This window comes from Mya arenaria, chromosome 1, assembly GCF_026914265.1.
Source record: "Mya arenaria isolate MELC-2E11 chromosome 1, ASM2691426v1".
In the NCBI taxonomy this organism is placed as follows: domain Eukaryota; kingdom Metazoa; phylum Mollusca; class Bivalvia; order Myida; family Myidae; genus Mya; species Mya arenaria.
Genome location: NC_069122.1, coordinates 44,197,168 through 44,219,510, shown reverse-complemented (window position 1 = coordinate 44,219,510; position 22,343 = coordinate 44,197,168). Strand labels below are relative to the sequence as shown.

General features: G+C 34.6%; 1 protein-coding gene across 1 annotated transcript; it reads left to right on the top strand.

The window, feature by feature from the left end:
• Positions 1-4,098: 4,098 nt before the first annotated feature.
• Positions 4,099-15,823, top strand: LOC128227448 (heat shock 70 kDa protein 12A-like). The gene is made up of 10 exons (XM_052938004.1): positions 4,099-4,128; positions 5,513-5,563; positions 6,000-6,150; positions 7,844-7,978; positions 8,465-8,673; positions 8,965-9,403; positions 11,438-11,575; positions 13,559-13,629; positions 15,320-15,454; positions 15,797-15,823. The coding sequence occupies exons 1-10, from the start codon at positions 4,099-4,101 to the stop codon at positions 15,821-15,823; spliced, it is 1,386 nt and encodes a 461-aa protein (XP_052793964.1).
• Positions 15,824-22,343: the final 6,520 nt, after the last annotated feature.

Below are 22,343 nucleotides of genomic sequence, written 5' to 3'. Positions count from 1 at the left end.
ATAACAAGGTTATTCAGTTCTGAGATTTATATCCATTTTGAAGGAAAACATGTTCATGTTTTATTTCCAATTGCACTGAACATCCTGTCGTATCTGAAAGTACATATTGTCAACTCAATGCCACAATTTAATCAAACCATTTAGAATTGCAATTTACTGCTGGGATGGTAAAACGATGTTTTATTATTTATCAATATCAGTTTAAGGTTGGATACTGAATTTGTCGACAATTAAAACTTGTATCATAATCGAAGACAAAAACCAATTAACGGCCAAGGAGACTATTTTTGTATATGCCTTACAGAAAACAAATTGCGTAGGTGAAGAAAAATAACTCAAAAGTCTGATCATCATCTTTCATTTAATAATACTAAAGAGAAAAAGAATGTGGTTCTAAAATTAAACAAAAATGATGTACATGAGCGGATCCAGGATTCGAAGGCAGTGGGGGCGTAGCTTAAGGGTATAACCCTTTATACTTGAGCCACTCCTTCAGAATCGAACTTATTTGGTTAAAAGTGTTGGCAGTGGGGTTAGTGGGTAACCCCCAAGAAAATGTTAACAATTTCTTATCCGAAATCGTACATTTTGGGTGTATTTTATTACTTTTTACTCCTATATTGAAATATACATTTAATTTGGACGATTTGGTTGGGGGTGCGCCGGGTGTGCCAACCCCCGGAACCAAAAGGGATGTAAACAAACCAATAAAAGATAAACACATGATAATTCAATGGTTAGCCTTCATAAATAGATAACAGAAAGTCGCTTGTGTAGTATCAGCTATAAGATTAGAGGCCACGAAGATAATATTTCAGCAGCTGTGTGTTTCATTTTATGCGTTACAACGTACCGCCCCGGTATTTAAAGCATAAAGTGCAAGTTTGGACGCATACCTTTAAACTCAGACAGACCTTTTTCAAGAAATCGTCAACAGGTACTTTCAACCAATTCGGTAGGTATTTCAAAACTACTTCCAGTTAAGATAAGTGGAACTTGAAATAACCGGACTGATGGAGTTTAAATAAAGGATCGCTTAAGGTAAATTTAGCAGTTTACATATAACAATTTAGATTTATGTTTAAAAAAATGGTAATATAAAATAAGAGCTTGTGAAAGAAAATGGGCCGTATTGCATTGCAAGAAAATTGTATATCGAAAGAGGAAGTATGAAAAAATACGCGTCGTGTATCTGCATGTTATCATCAAATCGTGAAGGACTGAGGGATTTAACCAAAATAGGAAGTAAAGTAAAATGTCATTGTTTTCAAACATCATATCCATTTTAATTTCCGTATTGTATTTGGTTCCAGTCGACGACAATAACGAAAGAGGGATTCCGATATGTCTCTTGTAAGTACACATTCGAATCACTCTAATGAAATATGCTTTATACCAAATAACATATTTATATCTGTACATGTTTATTGCATTACATTTTTTAGAAGTTCCTATACTTATTTATACAAGTTTTAAGTGGTGAGACGGTGAGAGTGGTCGTGTAGTTAGGGGGCCGCCTCTAAGGTTCTCATGGCCTAAAATTGGACAACAGTACTGGATTCTACCCAGGGAAAGTACTCGAGTGTTTCTGTAAACTGTCGCTACAATCGATATAAATGAAATTAGTAAAGAAAAGTTCTTAATACATGAATTTTAGCAATATTTATTTAATGATTCATGTGCTGCACTCTATTACTTTTAGTGTGGTATATTTCAAAGAGCTTGTTGCCAAAATTGGTAATATTATTGTGTTACGAATACACTAGAATGCAACATTTCAGACAAAAATTATATGTGCCGTAAAACCCGACCTCAAGTGACATAGGATACCAATATTTTTAATGCCGATGTGGTAAGGGTACGTCTTAAGGTATGCCGCGGTCTCCATCCCCTCTTCTCTAGTGTGAAATGCTGGAACCACCTCAGCTTATTGCCAAATAGACTCGATATTATTTATTTGGTTAGGCCATTTTTATACTATATTAGAGATTGTTTTGTACGATTCGATGCAGATTTCTCAATTCTTCTATTTTGAAACAGTCGAAACCATTGCTGGTTGCAGCCATAGATTTTCGGTACGACGTACTCGAGTTGGGCGTTCTCCTTTCGTCATGAATACGAAAGTGATCCAACACAGATATCAGCAAAACAGTGGCTGGAACATGAATCGACGAAGGGTTTGTAATGATAATTATATAAAAAAATCTAATTGCTTGCGTTTTAAGATTGCATTTACTGCTAGACGGCGTTTTTTTTTATGAATTTACTTAAGAATTGAACATAATTTTACTGCGTTTCATTGATTCCGACACTTCATACATCAATGAAACGCAGAAAACTAATGTTCAATACTTATAATAACAACCATAAAAATAAAAGATCATTTTCATTTTGCTATTATCCAAGAACCGCAATTCATCACTCGATAATTCCACGTAGTTTGTAGCCTTCCCACGTGTATGGATACATCATCGTCTTGGAGACACGAGGAGCTAAATTTAGTAACGATGTGACCAGTAATGGCTGCCGACTCCTCATTTTATCCCATTTCGAAGCGGATTTACAACACCTTTCGTGTAAGATATTTACATAAAGGCGACTTTTTTAAACTCTGAAATGTATCTTCCATTATTCCTTACCTAAGACAATAGTTTTACCATTAAATCTACTGCCCTGTTGTTTATATTCCTGAATTGTCGGCATGTCATTACTTTCGTTAAGCTGTTGACTTAGATCTTACTTTCATTTTCACCTTCATTTTTATTTGTAACTTCAGGCAAATCATCAAATGAAATGTTCATCAGTTCTTCAATTTCTGGAAAACTCTCAGTAGCAGCAGCAGTTTCCTCACTCAATTCCGGCACAAACAACTCAAAACTACCAAAAATATCTTTAAGCAAGTCGAAATCTAACAGATCATCCGCCATGTTTACTCTGTGCTGTAGACGAACTTTCAGCTTCCAGTGATCCGCAATCAATTTTTTGTCATTTATAATAAAAAATAAAACAAAAGCAATATTTCTTAAAAGGTTTATTGTTCAGTTGTTGCTTTTTTAATCCCCAGATTTTTTTAAGAAGGAAAATGCACATGTAAGCAACTTCCTACTATGACGTGACGCCATAGGTTGTAAATAGAAAGTAGCCCGGTTATGAAGATTAACAAGCTGATTTGCATACACGAATGCTCATTGGGAAATGAATGAATATCACATGGGTTGTGTTATCCAATAAGATTTAAGAATTTACTCGCACCTGCTCAAAGTAGTTATTATAGGCAGTTTCTTTTCAATTATTTGAGTCTTTTAAGAGATATATATACATGACTTTGAGCCGCTGCACTTAATTTGAAATATATTAAAAGAAATGAAAGGAGATAAACATATGACGAAGTACAGACTTGGTTCAATATTATTATTTTCATCAATTTCTCCATAACATAGAGTGAACATAATCTAACTTAATCGTACTGTATTTTGTTTTAATTATCAAACACACATATACATTCTTTTGGTAAGGACCAACAACGGTTTTGATAAAACCCGATGGAAGAACCCTGGAGGCATTTGGCTATGAGGCGGAGACAAGATACGCAGAACTGATAGACGAAGAGGCGCATGAATCGTACTACTTCTTCAAAAGGTTTAAAATGAAGTTATGGAACCAGGCAAGTACATGCCAAAGGTTAGAGGGAAAATTCAATTTATGGAATTCATCTGCTTTCACATCATGTTGTTTGTATTTCCTAACCCATTTTACTGTGCTGTTAATAATAAATATATTCATATTTTTAGTCTGTGGGCCGTTCCAATATTTATACATAAAGTTTATTCATGACTTACTTTATAGAAATCGCCATACGTAAATAACTTGATCATGTTGATTACAATCAATATTAGGCAAAACTTAATGGGTAATTTGATATCAGGCATTTGACGTTTTACCATTCAATGATTGTGTCATATCGTAATGTATTAATTTGAAGTTTGTCCACTTGTTTTGAGTACAATAAATTTAAAACTTGAAATGATTTTTTTATAAATTTGTAAAATATATCGATGAAACAAACACTGACATAGAATGCTAGTATTTCGCATCAACATGTCGGCAACATGGCTGATTGAAATAGCTGTATCCAAAAACAATCAAAGTTTCAACACGAATCGAAAGCGTTTGAAAAATTCTGATTTAACAAAATGTATCACTTAAAATATTTCCAAGCGACTCGTTAAAACAAACTACCTATCTATGTTAATTTGATGTACTCTCATTTTGTTTCAGAAAATCGAACGGGATATGGTCATTCAAGACGAAAATAGTCGTTATCTATCTGCAAAAACTGTGTTTGCACTATCGATCAAGTAAGCCAAATAGTTGCACAGACATATTAAATGTGGGTGCCTCTATATCAAATAACACTGTAACCTGAATATATGCATTAAAAATTCACTACTTAATGGTTAATATACTGGGTCTTATCTGTAAAGTCAGCTAGATTCATTAAAATAAAAATAGTATGTTTTCTCCTCTGCTACTTTTAGCATGTTTTTTTTTTTTTTCTTCAGAAAGTTTTAGATTTTTCTATTTATTAAATGTATAGAAAACATAGAATTAAAATGATTCTTATAGAGTCTTAGAGAAAGTTATTGATGATGTTCTCGCATTTATTTTGTATGTAAGGAAAATATTTCTAACTTTAACCTTTGGAAAAATAAACGTTCATTAAAATGTTAACAAGTCTTTATAAAAGTTTTACCGGTGCTAGAACATGTAAACAATTATATTGCATTAAATTAATGTATCATGTAAGCATTACGTTTTAATTTTTTGGGGGGAATTATATTGAGCGATGTTTAAATGTACAGGGGATATTATGAAAGGATGCTTTTCTGGTGGCTGCAAGGATCATGGTTCTTATTCTTTAAAATTGTAAAACAACTAGTATATAAATGTTGTTGTTGTTTTAAGTTTCTCGCTAGTTTCTCTTTCTCTATTGTGTACGGTCGTCGTAACTATATAAAACATATTATTAGTTTTTTTTACTACACATATCTGCCCTTCATTGAATGACTGCACTTTCAATTGATCTTAAGATTTCGGGGTGTTGATAGAACAGATTAATAGCAGTGATATATAAGATAAATATGTCAAAAATAAACGGTTGATATCTGTCAAGAATATACGGTTTATATTTGTCCAGAATATACGGTTTATATATGTCAAGGGTTTATGGTTTATATCTGTTCGTATATGTAGAACACGTACGATGTATATCTAACAAAACATATGGTGTATATCTGTCAAGAACATTAGACGAGTCGTAATAAATCTTTATATTTAAAGTAGAATTGTTTAATGCAGGTTAACATTTTTGAATATGTTAATAACTAGAACAAAACAATACTACTTTTAATGAATTGAAGATGGCTCAAGGACGACCTTTGGCGAATTTCAAACGACAAAATTTCTGGCACAATACGAGAGAATGAGATACACTGGGTGTTGACTGTGCCAGCAATCTGGGACTAATGCTGCCAAACAGTTTATGAGAGAAGCCGCTAAACAGGTATTCAAAAGCCATAAACGATAAATAGACAAATGATAAAGAGCTTTTAACACAATTTGAGTATTTTTAGAACTTTTAATCGATTATCAAAAACACTCAATACAATGTGGTATGGAGGGGACATGAGAGGAGATATGTATTTATAAGCATTTCGTTAAGAAAGGAAAAAATTCCTAAATAATTTGTAAATATAGATCGAAAATACACTGTATTCTTTCATTGATCAATTTTGAAAACATCTGATTTATCGTCGTCCTTTATCTTTTCGATAGGGCAATGCGGTATATTGTACGAATATATTGAATGATAAACATTTTTATCTAATATTATTATCAACGTTGAGCAACGCATTAATTTTGAATATAAGTACAATGCGTGCAGAATTGTATTATGTTTAGTGCTTTAGCACATTCACTAATATGCGTTTTTCCTGAAGGCTGGTATCGAAGAAACAAGTCTCACTGTTGCTCTAGAACCAGAGGCAGCGTCATTGTTTTGTCGCCACCTACCGGTTGAACGAAGCGGAAATAAAACGTCGCTCGGCATACCGAAAGCTGGACAGAGATATCTGGTGTTGGATGCGGGAGGTATAACAGGCAGATGCCATAAAAACAGTAGCCCCGGACCTGCACATACTGTTCCAACATGACTCAGTATCGTTTTCGTACAACCAAATGTGTCTTTTGTCTTAGCTTCGCTTTAATCCGTTCTAATATGAATCCTAGAGTAAATATTTCTTTCTTATGCCCCAATTTGTCCTTTCCTTGCTCTCAACTTGGAGAGATTACGAAACGTTACTTAAATATGAACGTTTAGGCGATAACTTGTTTTTAACACCCATGTGTACAGTGTACAAATTTAAAACGTCCTGCCGATACCAAAGGCATGGGAACTTTAAACACCGGTTTGAATAGGCTCGTACAAAGTGAGTTTTTATTTAAGCATAAATACAACGTGTTAAGCAATTGCAATTTCTATCTGTACTGGTAGCTGAATGGAGAGTTAAGCAATATGAGTAATATTATGAAGTATCTTCGAGTATACGTGAGGACATTTTAAATACCTTTTCATGAATTAATATTTGATCAAATAATGAAATGTAACGCACCTTATCATAAGGAGTTAGTCGAACACTGCTCATACGTACCGATTTCAGTATAATTGGATGTTGGCATTTAAAGTCATTTGCAAACCCTCTCTTTTTTACGCAAAGGGATGGCTGACATAATTTTTCTTTCTTGGGATTGTGTTGATGCCATTGCAGTTCACCTTGCACAAGCATATTTGTACCAATAGGATGTGCATCAAATAATTCACATGTTTTCTAGGTACAAAATACACGCTGGTATGTTTTTGGATAATGTACGTAGCAATCAGGTAGATCGTACTCGTAACAGCAGGTTCCGTAACCCCTCTATTCAAACGGAGCTTACAAAACTGATCTAAGGAGAACGCGAAAGAGTCTGTTAGCATACTATATGCATTGTTTAAATAAAATTTAAACATTTTTGCTGGAATAAAAGCAGTGGTAATGGTAGATGTACTTGAACATGTTGTAGAAGTTATAGTAATATTTGTGTAATATTTACACTCCTTTTTTTCGTTCCTTATATGCGTGCATGGTATTTCAGTTGTAAACATTAAATATTTTTAAAAGGCGGTTCATGTGTGTATAAATACATTTGTCAATGCTCAGATAATCGCGAAGCCGGAACCTCATTTACCTTGAATTGACAAAATGTTTTCATGCTACGCAAAGCCATATAATCCTTTAGCAGTAGTAATAGTAATAAAAATAAATAACGAGTATAAGATTTTTTTATTAATGTGGTTCAATTTCCTACTTCTGTTCCGTTTGGTGGTGGTTTCGTTTAAAGCATCCGGCCAACAAATAAGTTAGTTTTCGGATAGCTCCATTCACTAATAAGTTAAATTAAAAACTAATTCCTTACATCTTAAATAAACAACTTTATTGATAATTTTGGTTAAAGTTTTTTTTTCTTTTGCTCTTAATAACAACAATAAAATCGGACGTGCAATGACCAGTTTTGAAGCCCTTAGAGGTGAAAGTAACGTGTTTGTAAAACGATGTACAGTATAATGTCTACATATACTTGCTGTACATTAAAATCCCATTAGAATGATACCACTTTTTGGGGTCACTAGGCATCCAGAATCCGCGTATTTGTGTCTCGTATACCTTAAGGAGCTACATTCTTAAGTGAAAACATAATGGCATGTTGCAATGTATAGAAATTAGGAAATATTCTATAACTTAAGGTGGGACAATAGATATCACCGTCCATGGAGTGTTGCGTTCGATGGAGGTAAAGGAACTGTACAAGGCGAGCGGCGGTGCGTGGGGTGGAACTAAGGTCGACGAAGCCTTCAAAGGTTTCATCAATGACATTGCAGGTAACATAGATGATGTTTTTAAACAACGCATATGGTATTTTAGAACATACATTTATACTGAACCAGCATAAATCATCGTCAGTGATTCAGAAGAAAGGTTCTATTGAGAACAGTATGGTAATTCATTCAATAACAAAAACTTATTTATTTGTATTTACGTATTTTGGTTTCATATAAACTGAAGAAGACATCCTAAAAGTCTTAATATATTTGGTCATTCTGTCTTGGAGAAAAGTTGATTTTTATTTTGCTTAACATAAATGAAGATTGACTTTATTGTTAATAAAAAAATCGATTCAAGAAATACTTTCCAAGAATAAATTCAACTCTTAACCCAAAAGTTTGTTGCCATTTGAAGTGTGATCAAGTTTGATAAAGCTCAGACCACAATTTTGATAGCATTTCAATAAAAATGAATAGAAATATTCTTAATATCATTGTTTTACAGTTCGTAAATCATACAAAAAATATTATTTTCGTGTGCAGGGTTCGACGCCATGGCCGATTTAAAGCGAAACCACTTGTACGATTTCATTGATTTGTTTCGTCGATTCGAAAACAAGAAGCGGTCCATTTCTCCAGACAAGGACAGCAAGATGATTATACCCCTTCTTCTGTCCCTGTGTACCTTGATAGAGAAACGACAGGGACGAGCCTTGTGTGACCTCATCAAGAACACGTATTACGCCTCTTCGGTAAATCCTTGATACTTGTTCTACTGTTACATGGTGTCTACTTATATATTTTGTCGTAAAATGAATTTGTAAGAATTGTTTGTTCTTTTCAATTATGTATTAATATGCAAGTCATTATCATTCACGATCAGGCAATACATAAATATAACAATGAAAAAGAAAATACAGTTTCCAATACTTACCAATACTTTTTTTAGAAGTCTGATTTTTTGACTCAAATATTAAACAAATTATACTAGACAATTATTAATTAAACATGATTTCTTCAAAAATCTGTTTTACTGTTATAAGGTGTCAATGACAAACGAAAAGGTCAAGATCGACGCTAGCGTTGCCAGACGGTTTTTCGAAACATGTGTTTCAAGCACTGTTGGGCACTTGAAGAACATTCTAAGCTTGCCAGTAAACAGGGGTGTAGAAGCTATTTTGATGGTAGGTGGATTTTCCGAATCGCCTATGCTTCAACACGCTGTGAGCAAAGAGTTCGGAGTTCTAAAAAGAATTGTTCCACGGGAAGCAAGCCTGGCAGTACTGAAAGGGGCTGTAATATTTGGGCACAACACAAAAGCTATCAAAGAACGTATTAGCCAACGGACTTACGGTGTTGAAACGACCTCTCCTTTCGATGCAACCAAACACGATGTGACCAAAAAGAAATATTATGAAGGAAAAGCCCGATGCACCGATATTTTTTTGAAGCATATAGAAATTGGACAGAAACTAAAGGTTGGTGAGACCCAATTTAAACGGCGTTATGTTAGTATAGGAATCAGACCAAAGCTCAATTGTCTTTCCCATTTTTATTACATATGAGAAGAACCCCATGTATACAATAGATCCAGGGTGTACTTGTGTTGGGAATCTTACCATCCCTCTATCCCGCAGCGGAAAAGACAGAGAGGTAATTGTAAGGTTCATCTTTGGAGGAACAGAAATTGACGTTGAGGCAACAGAAAAATCAACAAGAAAGGTTCATCACTTGAAGATCGATTTCCTGGTTTAAACTGAATTTTGTTGTGTTTGATTGCATTTTGAGCTTTAGGCGGCAGTGAATTATCTGTGTTATGAAGTATAGACTGTGTGTTCCACATACTGTATAGCTGATGTGTTTCGAAAGTGTTTACCTAGTTATTAACATGGCTAAGATTATGTAAACTTAAGACTACCGTTCTCAGTCTCTGTGAAACTGGAAATTATGAAAACAAACTCACATAGATAATAATTTACTTTGATTTACCTTCACAAAATTGATGAAATGTCTAAATTTAAATGTTAAGGTTATATTTTTTTGTAAAGCTAAAGATCGTATTGTTTACAAGCAACAAAAACTATATTTTGTTCAGTAAAAAGGAAGACATATATGTTTATCTACTGACTACTGTAAAATCAATTGTATTTTTTTCTGTAATAAGAGGATGGGTTATGGTGGTAATTATGTATTAGAAAAAGAACAAAACAATGGAACATGTACACAAAATGTTAAAAGAAGTGATTGTGTGGATTATAGAGAAGTGGTATTCAACCATTGTAAATAGATATCGACACACAATGATCAGTTTATGGTCAAAACTTATAATCCAGACTTGTATAAAACTTCCAGTGTCTGTGTTGAATGCGATGCTTCGTAGATATATGTATATGTTAATAAAATTAGAAAGAATAAACTCCAATGGTTAAAACAAATCACATCTATATTTACTAAAAATGATATGATTTATATCAGAGAAAGTCATGAATTTCCAAATACTGAATGGCTAAAGATGTAGATTTTGCGATGAAAACTGTATTGGTGATGTATAACACCAGGTTTTTATATTTGTCCACATGGGCTATGGCCTTCTGGATATTTTGTAAATAAATCTTGAATCTTGAATCTTGAATCTTGTATTACACCAGGTTTTAAATGTAACTATTTTGCTGAGTATAGAAAACATATTTATTGAAAGACGATTATATCGTTATACAAATGTATAAAACTTCAGAACTATTTCGGACCAAACCTGATGATAATAATATCAAATTGATTATATCATGTAGATTCCTGAAGCATATTGTTGTTAATTTTAGTTTGAGAAATGTAAAATAATGTGTTCCACCCTTGGTAAATATTTGATTGACTCTTTATTCTGCATAAAAGTAAGCTGACGTTTGTAATTATCTAAATGTTACTCATATAATGAAACATAAAATGTTTACTGATTTATTTTTTATCTTTCATGTATATAGTGTTTGCAATGACTTAATGTGTTTATATGTTCTCATGTTTTTGTCATGTACTTGTGACATGAGTTTAGATGAATAAAAGTGTAGATGTGTCGAACGTTTTACATACTGTCCATACGTTCTATGTTGAAGGCTGTCAATAAAGTTATTGATTATATATATCCCGACCAATGTTGCCATAGAGCGAACAATAAAAAAGTGTTATTACATTAGTGTATATAAAGGTTAAGACAACACAACTTCAAAGTTAAATTTCCACATACGCTCAATTTAAGAATGGGATAATTCCTCGCAGATTCACATCGAATTAGTTCCCTAAGATACCGATCGCCTCTCCGTTAAACGCCACATCAAAGCATCTATATTCCCATATAAATTTAACCGACTTATTTATTTCAGCAATTTAGTTTACTTGTTCTCTTTCGCTGGATCAAACGCAAGCACTCAGTATGGATATATGTAGTGTGTTGTTAGCCGTTTAGTTTGTTTTCGTTTTATTTATGCGGGAGTTTTTCATTGAATATCGAAAATGCTAATACAGTATCGACAGGGTTTGAAGCAAAGACTACAGCTTTAGTAGAAAAACTATCAGAAGAAGAGCATGAGATTCAGGAATGGAAACTGAAAATAGAAACACCTGAACAACATATGGTGGAAGTAAAACGGAATAAGGAAAAAGGTAGAACGTTATAGTTGTTTTTCTTTCTTGTATCAAATGTACAACATATCTTACTATCAGTTATGGAAGTGATATCCTTTTGAAGCGAAGCATGAAACGAAATCTTAGTAATAAACACAGAAGCCTCGGTTTGAAAAAACAGTTCATTTACGGCAATAAAAGGTGGACATTGCCTCCTGGAATATCTTTTGAAAGGCGGTTATTTATTTTCATGAGTCTGTTGCGTATGTTTATGGATTTAGGGGAATGCTTTGATAAAGGCGAAAAAATGACACTACCGCAATTGTTTATTCTTACCTTGATTAAGACGTATTGCGACAAACGTGCGTTGAACTAATTTTACCGGAATTGAAAGTAATTATATCGTGTGTTTTTTTCATTAAACTGTCATGGTCACAAAAAAGTGAACTGTTCCAAAGTGTGCTTATTTTTTTCTAAAAAATATTGCTTTTATTATATTTATACGTAATGAGTTTTACGACCAATGGAATTTGAATTGCGTGTTCGTGCACTGATATTTATGTGTACAACCCGCTTCATGGATAAAAGATTCACAGAGACGATTTCGAAGTGATAGCACTGTTGTTCAAAACCGGAGTCAACAACGATATCTCATGTTTTTACTTTATTCACGTTTTTTCTTATTTCGCTTAGTTCATGATGACGTCATTTCCAGTTACACAGGTCAACCGGGTCAGTCATGGATATGCCATGCCTCAGTCTTTGATGGAATTTCTTTTTGATAATCCACTTATCAAATATGCACAGTTCATCAGTTTAACTAATCGAAACTTTCGATACCAGAAATAATAGCAATCGTTACTGATAAAAGACAAAGACGTTTAATGACGGGACATAACACCTATGTGACGAGAATCTGTTTATTCGTCCCATTCGGAGCTCCTCGGCCAATTTTCTCGAAACTAACATTCGGAGCTCCTCGGCCATTTTTATCGAAAACAACCTCGGATGTATGTGGACGGTTTACATAGTCAGAAACTGGTATGTGTAAGTCCGCTGCAGGTAGATCGCGTAGTAACTTAAACTAATGTACCGGCATACATCCGAGGTTGTTTTCGCGAAAATGGCCGAGGAGTTCCGAATGCATTCGTCCTATTATCGATTTTTATGATAATTTATTTAAATCAAGCGTTAAGATATGTTTTCAAGGTACAATTGTGTGCACATATGATGCTTGCGTATGTGAGGTGGAGCGTTCGTTGTTCATGTCTGCAATTAACAACAGAAACTACATTCTCTATGACTTTAAATCAACCGGTTAATGAGATAATGAAACGGAATTTTAATGCCCAGTGCGTTATACTGCTGTATGTTTGTGAAGCAATGGATAAAGGGGATGGGGGAAGGCATATGGAGTGTGTATTAATATAAATATAATGAACAGAACATTCCATTGAATCAGATACTCGCACACAAATTCAAGATTGGATAACGCACACCTTCCAAAACTGTTAAAAAAACTACATCATTGTGTCTTTCTTTAAAAAAAACATCACCACCATCAATATGATTGTGTTCTACCGCAGGCTCTCGTCAAGAATATGTCCTCATTTCACTTCAACTGGCCTTAAGTGCTATGTACAAAATCAATCCTTACTTTGTAAGTTCGTACCCGGTCCGTAGTTCACTTATTTTTGTCTTTGTCCTACGAGATCCTTGTCATAATGATTACCGTTTTAAAGGCCGATGCTAGGTGGCATTGGCGATGCTCTATATTTAGTTAATGGCAATGAACAGTATCTATCAAATCGAGACTTTTTTATTTTGAAAGGAGTTAGTGCTTCCACGCGGAGGACCTCCCATCCAGGATTTACTTTTAGTAGTTAATGCTCTATGTTGTTTTTCATTTACCAATAAATTTGAGGGAGGCGCACTGAACAGCTAACGGTAGAGCTAAGATAATGCTATGGTTTTAAATCAGATTAATCTACCATTCGACTAACTTTTGCTTCGCTTTTTCAGTTCTTAGCCGACGTAAGAGAGGGGTAGTTGATCATAGACTTGGACTTCTTGTTGGCAAGCCGGGCCCCCAGGTAAAAACTACTGTTTTAGAGGAACCCAACTATCAAATACAATAATATCAATAAAACGTTTTTATATAGCTCACTGATTTCAATGTATCCTAAAGTCTACCATTATCATATGTGCATTAAGTTTCGTTAAGTATGATGCACTCGCGGTCTTTCATCATCATATGTGCATTAAGATTTGCTAAATATGATGTACTCGCGGTATTCCATCATCCTATGCGCATTAAGTTTCGCTAAATATGATGTACTCGCGGTATTCCATCATCATATGTGCATTAAGTTTCCCTAAATATGATGTACTCGCGGTATTCCATCATTCTATGCGCATTAAGTTTCGCTAAATATGGTGTACTCGTTGTATTTCATCATCATATGTGCATAAAGTTTCGCTAAATATGATGTACTCGTGGTATTTCCTCATCATATGTGCATAAAGTTTCGCTAAATATGATGTACTCGTGGTATTTTATCATCATTTGTTCATTAAGATTCGTTAATATGATGTACTCGCGGTCTTTCATAATCATATGCGCATTAAGTTTCGCTAAATATGATGTAATCGCGGTCTTTAATCATCATATGTGCATTAAGTTTCGCTAAATATGATGTACTCGCGGTCTTCCATCATCATATGTGCATTAATTTTCGCTAAATATGATGTAATGTACTCGCGGTATTCCATCATCATATGTGCATTAAGTTTCGTGAAATATGATGTTCTTGCAATCTTTCATCATTATATGTGCATTAAGTTTCGCTAAATATAATGTACTCGCGATCTTGCATCATCATATGTGCATTAAGATTCGCTAAATATGATGTACTCGCGGTATTCTATCATCCTTTGCGCATTAAGTTTCGCTTAATATGATGTACTCGTTGTATTTCATCATCATATGATTCATTAAGATTCGTTAAATATGATGTTCTCGCGGTCTTCCATCATTCTATGCGCATTAAATTTCGTTGAATATGATGTACTCGCGGTCTTTCATAATCATATGTGCATTAAGTTTCGTTAAATATGATGTTCTTGCGATCTTTCATCATCATATGTGCATTAAATATCGTTAAATATGATGTACTCGCGATCTTCCATCATCATATGAGCATTAAATTTCATTTAATATTATGTACTCGCGATCTTCCATCATCATATGTGCATTAAATTTTTCTTTTAATATGATGTACTCGCGATCTTCCATCATAATATGCGCATTAAATTTCGTTAAAAATGATATACTCGCGGATTTCCATCATCATATGTGCATTAAGTTTCGCTAAATAAGATGTTCTCGCGATCTTTCATCATCATATGTGCATAAAGAATCGCTAAATATGATGTACTCGCTGACTTACATCATCATCTGTGCATAAAGTATCGCTTAATATGATGTACTCGCGGACTTCCATCATCATATGTGCATAAAGTATCGCTTAATATGATGTACTCGCGGACTTCCATCATCATATGTGCATAAAGTATCGCTTAATATGATGATCTCGCGGACTTCCATCATCATATGTGCATAAAGTATCGCTAAATAGTATGTTCTCGCGGTCTTCCATCGTGATATGTGCATTCAATTTCGTTAAATAGTATGTGCTCGCGGTCTTACATCGTTAAAATGGCTTTAAATTAAATTTAACCATCCTGCATCATCGATAGCTCTGACTATTTTGTGCTCGTCAGGTACCCCTGGACACCAAGGTCCACCAGGCAGAATCGGATCTAGAGGTCAGAAAGGTAACAAAGGCACCAGTGGAAACCCAGGCTTACGCGGCCCACCAGGTCCATACGGGCATCCTGGCTGGCCCGGACCACCAGGTATTGGAGCCGATTTGTTACTTTAAATCTTGAGTAAAGTTTTATGAATGTATGATACCACTACAACCTAAAACTGTATATAAATAGTTATATCAACTAAAAAGGTTCAACGAAGTTCTGGATGGCCAATTGTTCCTGTTCTTGACATGTCGTTGCTGTTAAGTGTTCGTCTTTTTATTAAGGTAGTTATGTTTCCTTAGTATTCCTTGTATATGGAAACACTCAAAATAATAGCCTTTAAACCAGACACAGGAACGATTATTATAGAAGTTATTCCTTTCCTAATTGTTTTTGTCTTTTATAATTGTGCAATCTTATTTCGTGTATATTCATTACTTACAGGTTTTGTCGGCTTCCCGGGCGAGATAGGTGAGAAAGGTTTCCCTGGATACGACGGAATCCCTGGGATTATCGGTGACGTAAGCTGGGCTGGTGTTAATGGCAAACATGGTTTTAGAGGCCCTCCTGGGTATCTTGGTCATGTGGGTTTTATTGGTATGCCCGGGCCTCCAGGCATCAAAGGTAATGTGGGGATGACTGGAGACTGGGGGATGCCAGGTATGCTTAATTAAATTATGTTTGTAGTATACAGAATTCATTGTTACATCTAAACTGGATCAAAACCGACTGAAAGCAACCAAAAATGTCAAATGATTCAGGAGTACCTTATATAGATTTAAAATATGTAGCAAGTAACATACCCCACTAGTTAAGTTTTGCCATTGGATATAATTAGTTACAATGACTAACTTTCTTATTTTTTAGTTCAAAATTTTACACTTCTGTGCTATATAGCAGCTGTTTATGATGACAACATATTTCAGTTATTTACAATAGCTATAGCTTTTAACTGTACGTATTTGCTTAATCACACATCGGATGAGTGCAAATTGCATAACAATCTTGTAATGGCTTAGTTGGCTATCATAAATGTTATTTTGCGAAACACTGAGCTTGTTCAAATCTTAATCAAATCAAAATATTGAAATAAGTTTATCTCATTTGTATCATACTTATAGCTCTAGATAAATGTTGTATTGTTTATATTTATCTCGTGTCTATTTCTAAGGCATCCAGGGAATCGCCGGCGTTCCAGGTGACGTGGGATTTTATGGAGAAGCTGGTCCGATGGGTGAACCTGGCTTTCGAGGACCAGAAGGGGAAATGGGTCTAAAGGGGCCAAATGGTGAAAGAGGAGAACAAGGAGACATCGGACAATGGGGATCTGTTGGAAGTCCGGGATCCATGTATGACCCATACGCCGCCATGTTTGGTGCTGCATCGGCTGCATTTGATTACGATCCTTTTAAAGATGTAAACTGCTCGGAGACAGATGATGGCCAATCAACTTGCTCCTTCGAAAGTGGACCACCAGCTGAAGCCATCGGGAAGTCAAGCAAGATGGCATTTCCGGTATACATGCACCCTCCACCCGGTGCGCAAGTAGTTACGGTAGCAGCCGGTCCTATGATTGGAAAGGCGCCTTTTATATATGGACCACCATCATTGGGTACAAAAGTTCAAGGTCAAAGCCGCGTTGACATATCTGATGAAGATCTTGTACGAGATATGGGCTACGATTCTGAAGATGGAGATATTTTGACGGAGAAAGATTATATTAAACTGTTGAAGAAAGAGGAGGGCGGTTTGATTGACGATCAATTTAACAATGGAACCATAACATCAACACCGGTAATGTTTAAAGATCAATTCAACAACGAGACCACGAAATCTGCACCTGACATGTTTGAAGATCAATTCAACAACGAGACCACGACATCTGCACCTGAGATGTTTGAAGATCAATTTAACAACGAGACCACGACACATGCACCTGAGATGTTTGAAGATCAATTAAACAACGGGACCACAACGATCGCTCCCGATATGTATGAAGATAGTTCAGAAGAATATTCTGATAAACATTCCGAAGAGTGATCAAAAAAGAGTTCAGAGAAGGATGTTCATGATCACGTTTTTCGCTTATATACCGTTCACTTATTCAGTGTGTGATATCAAACATATTAAAACTAATGTTCTTTCATTTTTGTCAAAATGCAACTAACGATTAAAACATATACAGTTGCATACACATGCATGTAGCTTTAATCTAACAAACATTTTATATTATATTTTATTATATTATATTATATTATAAATAGTACGAGAAATAAACACGTTCAACACACTTACAAGGTCATTTTACCTTTATATACAATATGAAATATTGAAATATTTAAGAAAGACAAAATAAGTCAGGAACTACAGATTATAAAAATTATTTGTTTTTTTTTTAATTATTTTACCTAAAGTGTATAAGGTCTAAATGATTATAAAGGTTTGTGAAAAGTAATCATCTATCATATTCAAACCCTCACAAATGGTATTTTAACATAGTTTTATTCAAACATGACATATTATACTAATTTCATAAAACAACAAAGTCAGAAGAACACTCGTGATACATGATCATTCGATGTTTATTTAGCTTTGAAAAAAATACTCGGGTCAGTATTCATAAAAACGTTTAAGGCATTTTCTAACTTATGTCATTTTTTTCAGATTTTGTCAAAAATACGTTTATACATTTTTAACATAAACAGTGAGTAGTTTAAATAAAGTAAATGAATAAATAATTTATAAGAAAATATGCAAAGACATATTATATGAAAAATGAGAAACTTAACTTAGAAAATGACATAAGTTATAAAAAAAACCTTAAGAGATTGTGTGAATACTGGCTCTGTATTACTGGAAGCTGCAATAGCTGGTGTAGTTTGAACCGTTGTTTAGTCACATCATTTAAAGAATATGGCGACATGTCGATGCCTAGAACTACACAATGCTGGAGCAAGTTCGCGTGGACAATGTCCCCCAAAATCCAAGAATGAAAACATGTGAGTTAATTGATTGAATAGTCAGTCAGTTTAAATACTCTTGTATGTGTTACCGCCGTCGGTGTTGATCACATTGGATTTCTTGCCCTAAAAACCAGAAAAAAAAGGTATCGATACTAACTAATAAAGATTTTTATAAAGAAACTCGACCACTATCTAAACTTATTGCACTATTCGGGGCTTAAAGTTAGGCAGATTCATTTAGATATTGACCGAGGTTCTTTTTATGTTATCTGTGTTCGGTGTGTGAATCTCTTCAAATGTATGCTATGCATTAAACAATTTGCCTCTGAACAGGGTAATCGTAAAATTTGGTATTGGATATGTCCCTATAGTTTCCATTGATATAAATCACACCGATGTTTGTTTCAAAAATTAAAACCAGTACCATTATATGAAGCCGAAATTGTACCGAATATCTTTTGCCTATGACAACCACTTCACACAGTTTATTCGTTTAGAGTTTTTTTCTTCTGACGACAATCGAGACGTGTGAGCTTTCATTCCTTGAAAGGCCGCAATTTAGCCTAGTTATCTTGATTGATTGTTGACAAAAGTTTGTTACAGAGTTAATTCTGGTCAATACATAAGTCATAAAGTCAAAACAGTAACTGTGTTCTTTTAGATGCCACAGGTAATGACAATCGTGGTCAGAATGTTTGTCTCGACATTAAGTCGGACAAGTTCAAGAATGTGTCATTTTTGTCAACAGTGTTTTACTATGATAACTCTTATAAGACCCTTTTAACGCTATAAATTCTACATAACTATTGGTCTAGAAGTATCTCATAAAGTCACAATATAAAATACGAGAGTCCAAACTTAATCAAGTGGCCTGAATGTTTATCCTCTAGACAAATTGGTGCTAGGTAAGTTTAACCCAGAAACAGGGTCATTGTGCCGGGTCAAACCATATACACTTAACGAATATTAGACATGATTCGTATGTTGGCAAAAAATAAATTAAAGTAGGTCAAAATATCTGTTGAAATGGTATCTGAAACGTGTTTGTTATTTAATAGACTCAGATTAAACCGAACTTGGATAACACAGAATACTTATACAGCACCATGCGAACTCCAGATGCCAATTTGTGTTTTAATCTAAACGAAAGTAAGACAAAAGCAAACCCATAGGCAAAAACATATCTTCAAAACATTTTGAATTGACATATTGTTTCAATATGATACAGGGTAAGCAGATTAACGTTTTAGCCGATCATAAAACAAAAGTGTTTGCATCACAAACGTATGTAAATGCATTTAGAAAGGTCTAACTTGAACCACGTTGTTTGACTTTAAGAATTGTAACCTGACGTTCAAGCTATCGTAGCCTTCATCATGGTGGTCATCTTCATACATATTGCAAGCAAAGTTATGGCTTTTACTCATTGACATTTTATTTTAAGATAAAAAATATATATGACTCCCTAATACAGTGAGTTACACAACATACCACAAACATACAACCCTGAAGGCATCTGGAATGGAGCATTAGATCTGGTGGTTAGGACACAGACGCATACCTGATTCCTTATTGTTTTTCAAATATCTATTCGTCGTCCTCTCCTGAAGTATATACGTAAAGATGTTTTGAGTTAAAACTTCGGCTACGACGTATTGTTAATGAGGCAACTCGATCTTCAAATATGGCTTGCTGGACTTCTTAGAAGAAGAATGTGTGGTTTGAAGAACTCCAATGAATAAGATATCCCTCTTCTAATATATTAAGTTTCTGTTCCAGATAAAGTCACACGGCTGTTGTAGACTAAGGCGCTATTGAGACCATAACATTACCTTAATTTGACTCATTAATTGGCTTTTTTTCTTCTACTTTACTTCAAAGCGGATCTGATGGCTCAGACAACTCTAAACATACCGTAATATGTATACATTATTCAGTCTTATATCAATGTTAAATACGCGTTTAAATGTCATACATATGTAAATTATTTTCATCAAAATATACACATGTGTATTACAATTTTTAACAATTAAAGTAATAGACAATAGTTTTAGATATTTCCAAAAGCAACAAATATAGGATCTTCATCACAATTTTGAACAGAAAAGACTCCAAAAGGTCACCCAGTATACAGTATGCATGCTGCAAACCTAAAACACCAGACATATTAAATTATCCGTTTAACCGTGGATTACTAGTAGTACAGTCCCTAGATATATTCGTGTGCAATTTTTGTCCAGAGCGTTTCTTTGTATATCTGTGTTGGGGGTTGTCTGAAGTTCATTTTCAGCGAGGGTGGACAGCTGGCATCTTCAAGGTTACCATGGTGACCAAGACAACAGCCAAGATGGCCACCGTTTTCTTAGCCCATGACTTGTCTTACAATATTTACTTTAACTATCTAACACAAATATTTATTGACTTTAATGTTTGAAGTAAGTTATGTACATATGCTAAGCTGTCGAGCATACTGACTATCTACGGTTTAAAATATCGATCAAATATATCAAACTTCATATCACACTGTTACGTGATAATCAGGGGAAATGAATTCGTTTTATGTTCAGCTGCTAGAGGGGTCTACCAAGTCTAAAATAGTATTTTGAAATCATTTATATCCACATATTATATACATGTCGTTAAAACAGCCTTGTTACAATTCAATATGGTCATTGTAATTCGAATTTGAATTAGTATATTCTGGCAGTTCAAGAGAACAACTTTCGAAAGTAAAATATTAAACTAACCACGAAATGTCAATCAAGTGTCCATGTATACAAAATATTTTTCCAGTGACGTTAGCAGATTACCAAATATCTGTCCTGGGCTAATATTTAAGACCGTTTCATTTTACGCCTTTTGCACCATCTATCAACGAAAGTATATTTGGTCGCTATGAATCATATATGCACTGAAATAGATATTCAGATTGGAAATGTTTGACAATGACTTATTCTGCTGCTTAACATGGCAGACACAGGGACTATTTTGTTCGACTTCATCTTTGTCAACGTCTTTAGATACATTACGGTATTTTAATTTCGTATGTCTACGTCATTAGCTGCATCGCGCTTCGCTTCCGACAGAATAGACGTTTTATTGACCTATTTTGCATGGTATTTAATTTTAACGTGGTATGTACATTTAGTATGGTCCGAAGATTACCCATATTTGAAAAGCGGAATTCTAGTTTGAGTTAGCATATAAACTCGTGTCTGACACTTGCTGTTGTGCCTTTGTCGTAAGCTTTTAGGTCATACGCTCGTTAAAAATTTGAATTCAAATGTCCTAACCAAACTAAAGTTGAATCAATCATGCAACAATGTTTAGAAATAAAACAAATCAATCACGGAATGTCTGATGTGTCTGTTGCATTTATCTTCATAACAAGGTTATTCAGTTCTGAGATTTATATCCATTTTGAAAGAAAAATGTTTATGTTTAATTCCCGAAACCCACCTCACACTGCGCTTGATGTTATGCCGGAAATACACCGCAAATTACGCCTGATGTAACCTTTTCCGACGGCACGAGCCAATAAACACGAGAAGGACATGTTGATCGACTTTCCGCAGCCACGTGATAATGTTGTACCATTACTCTTTAAAGATAAGGAAACACGGGAAGCCCCTAAACAAAATGGTAGAAAACTCACAACTGGTAAGTCTAAAACCCAACCGAAGAGTAAGGATGGTTCCCATACTCCTGGATCAACGACCCGGGGTAAGCCGGGTCCACGTCGGACACAGTCAGTTTCAGCGCGCCATGAAAACCTTCAACATACTCCGGATTAAAACATTAACTCTGCCCCTGGTGGTGAATCTGTGGCTTGACCATGGCTAGGAATGGCTGGAGAATGTTAACCTTAAAATAGCCGTCCTTAATGTACAGTGTTTAGTGTCTAAATATTGCGACAAACTGCATTGTCCTGAAATCATTTCCATGTTTGATAACAATGGCATAGTTATGCTTACTGAGACATGGTCTAATGAATCTATTGATTTAAATGTACAAAACTTTCAGCATTT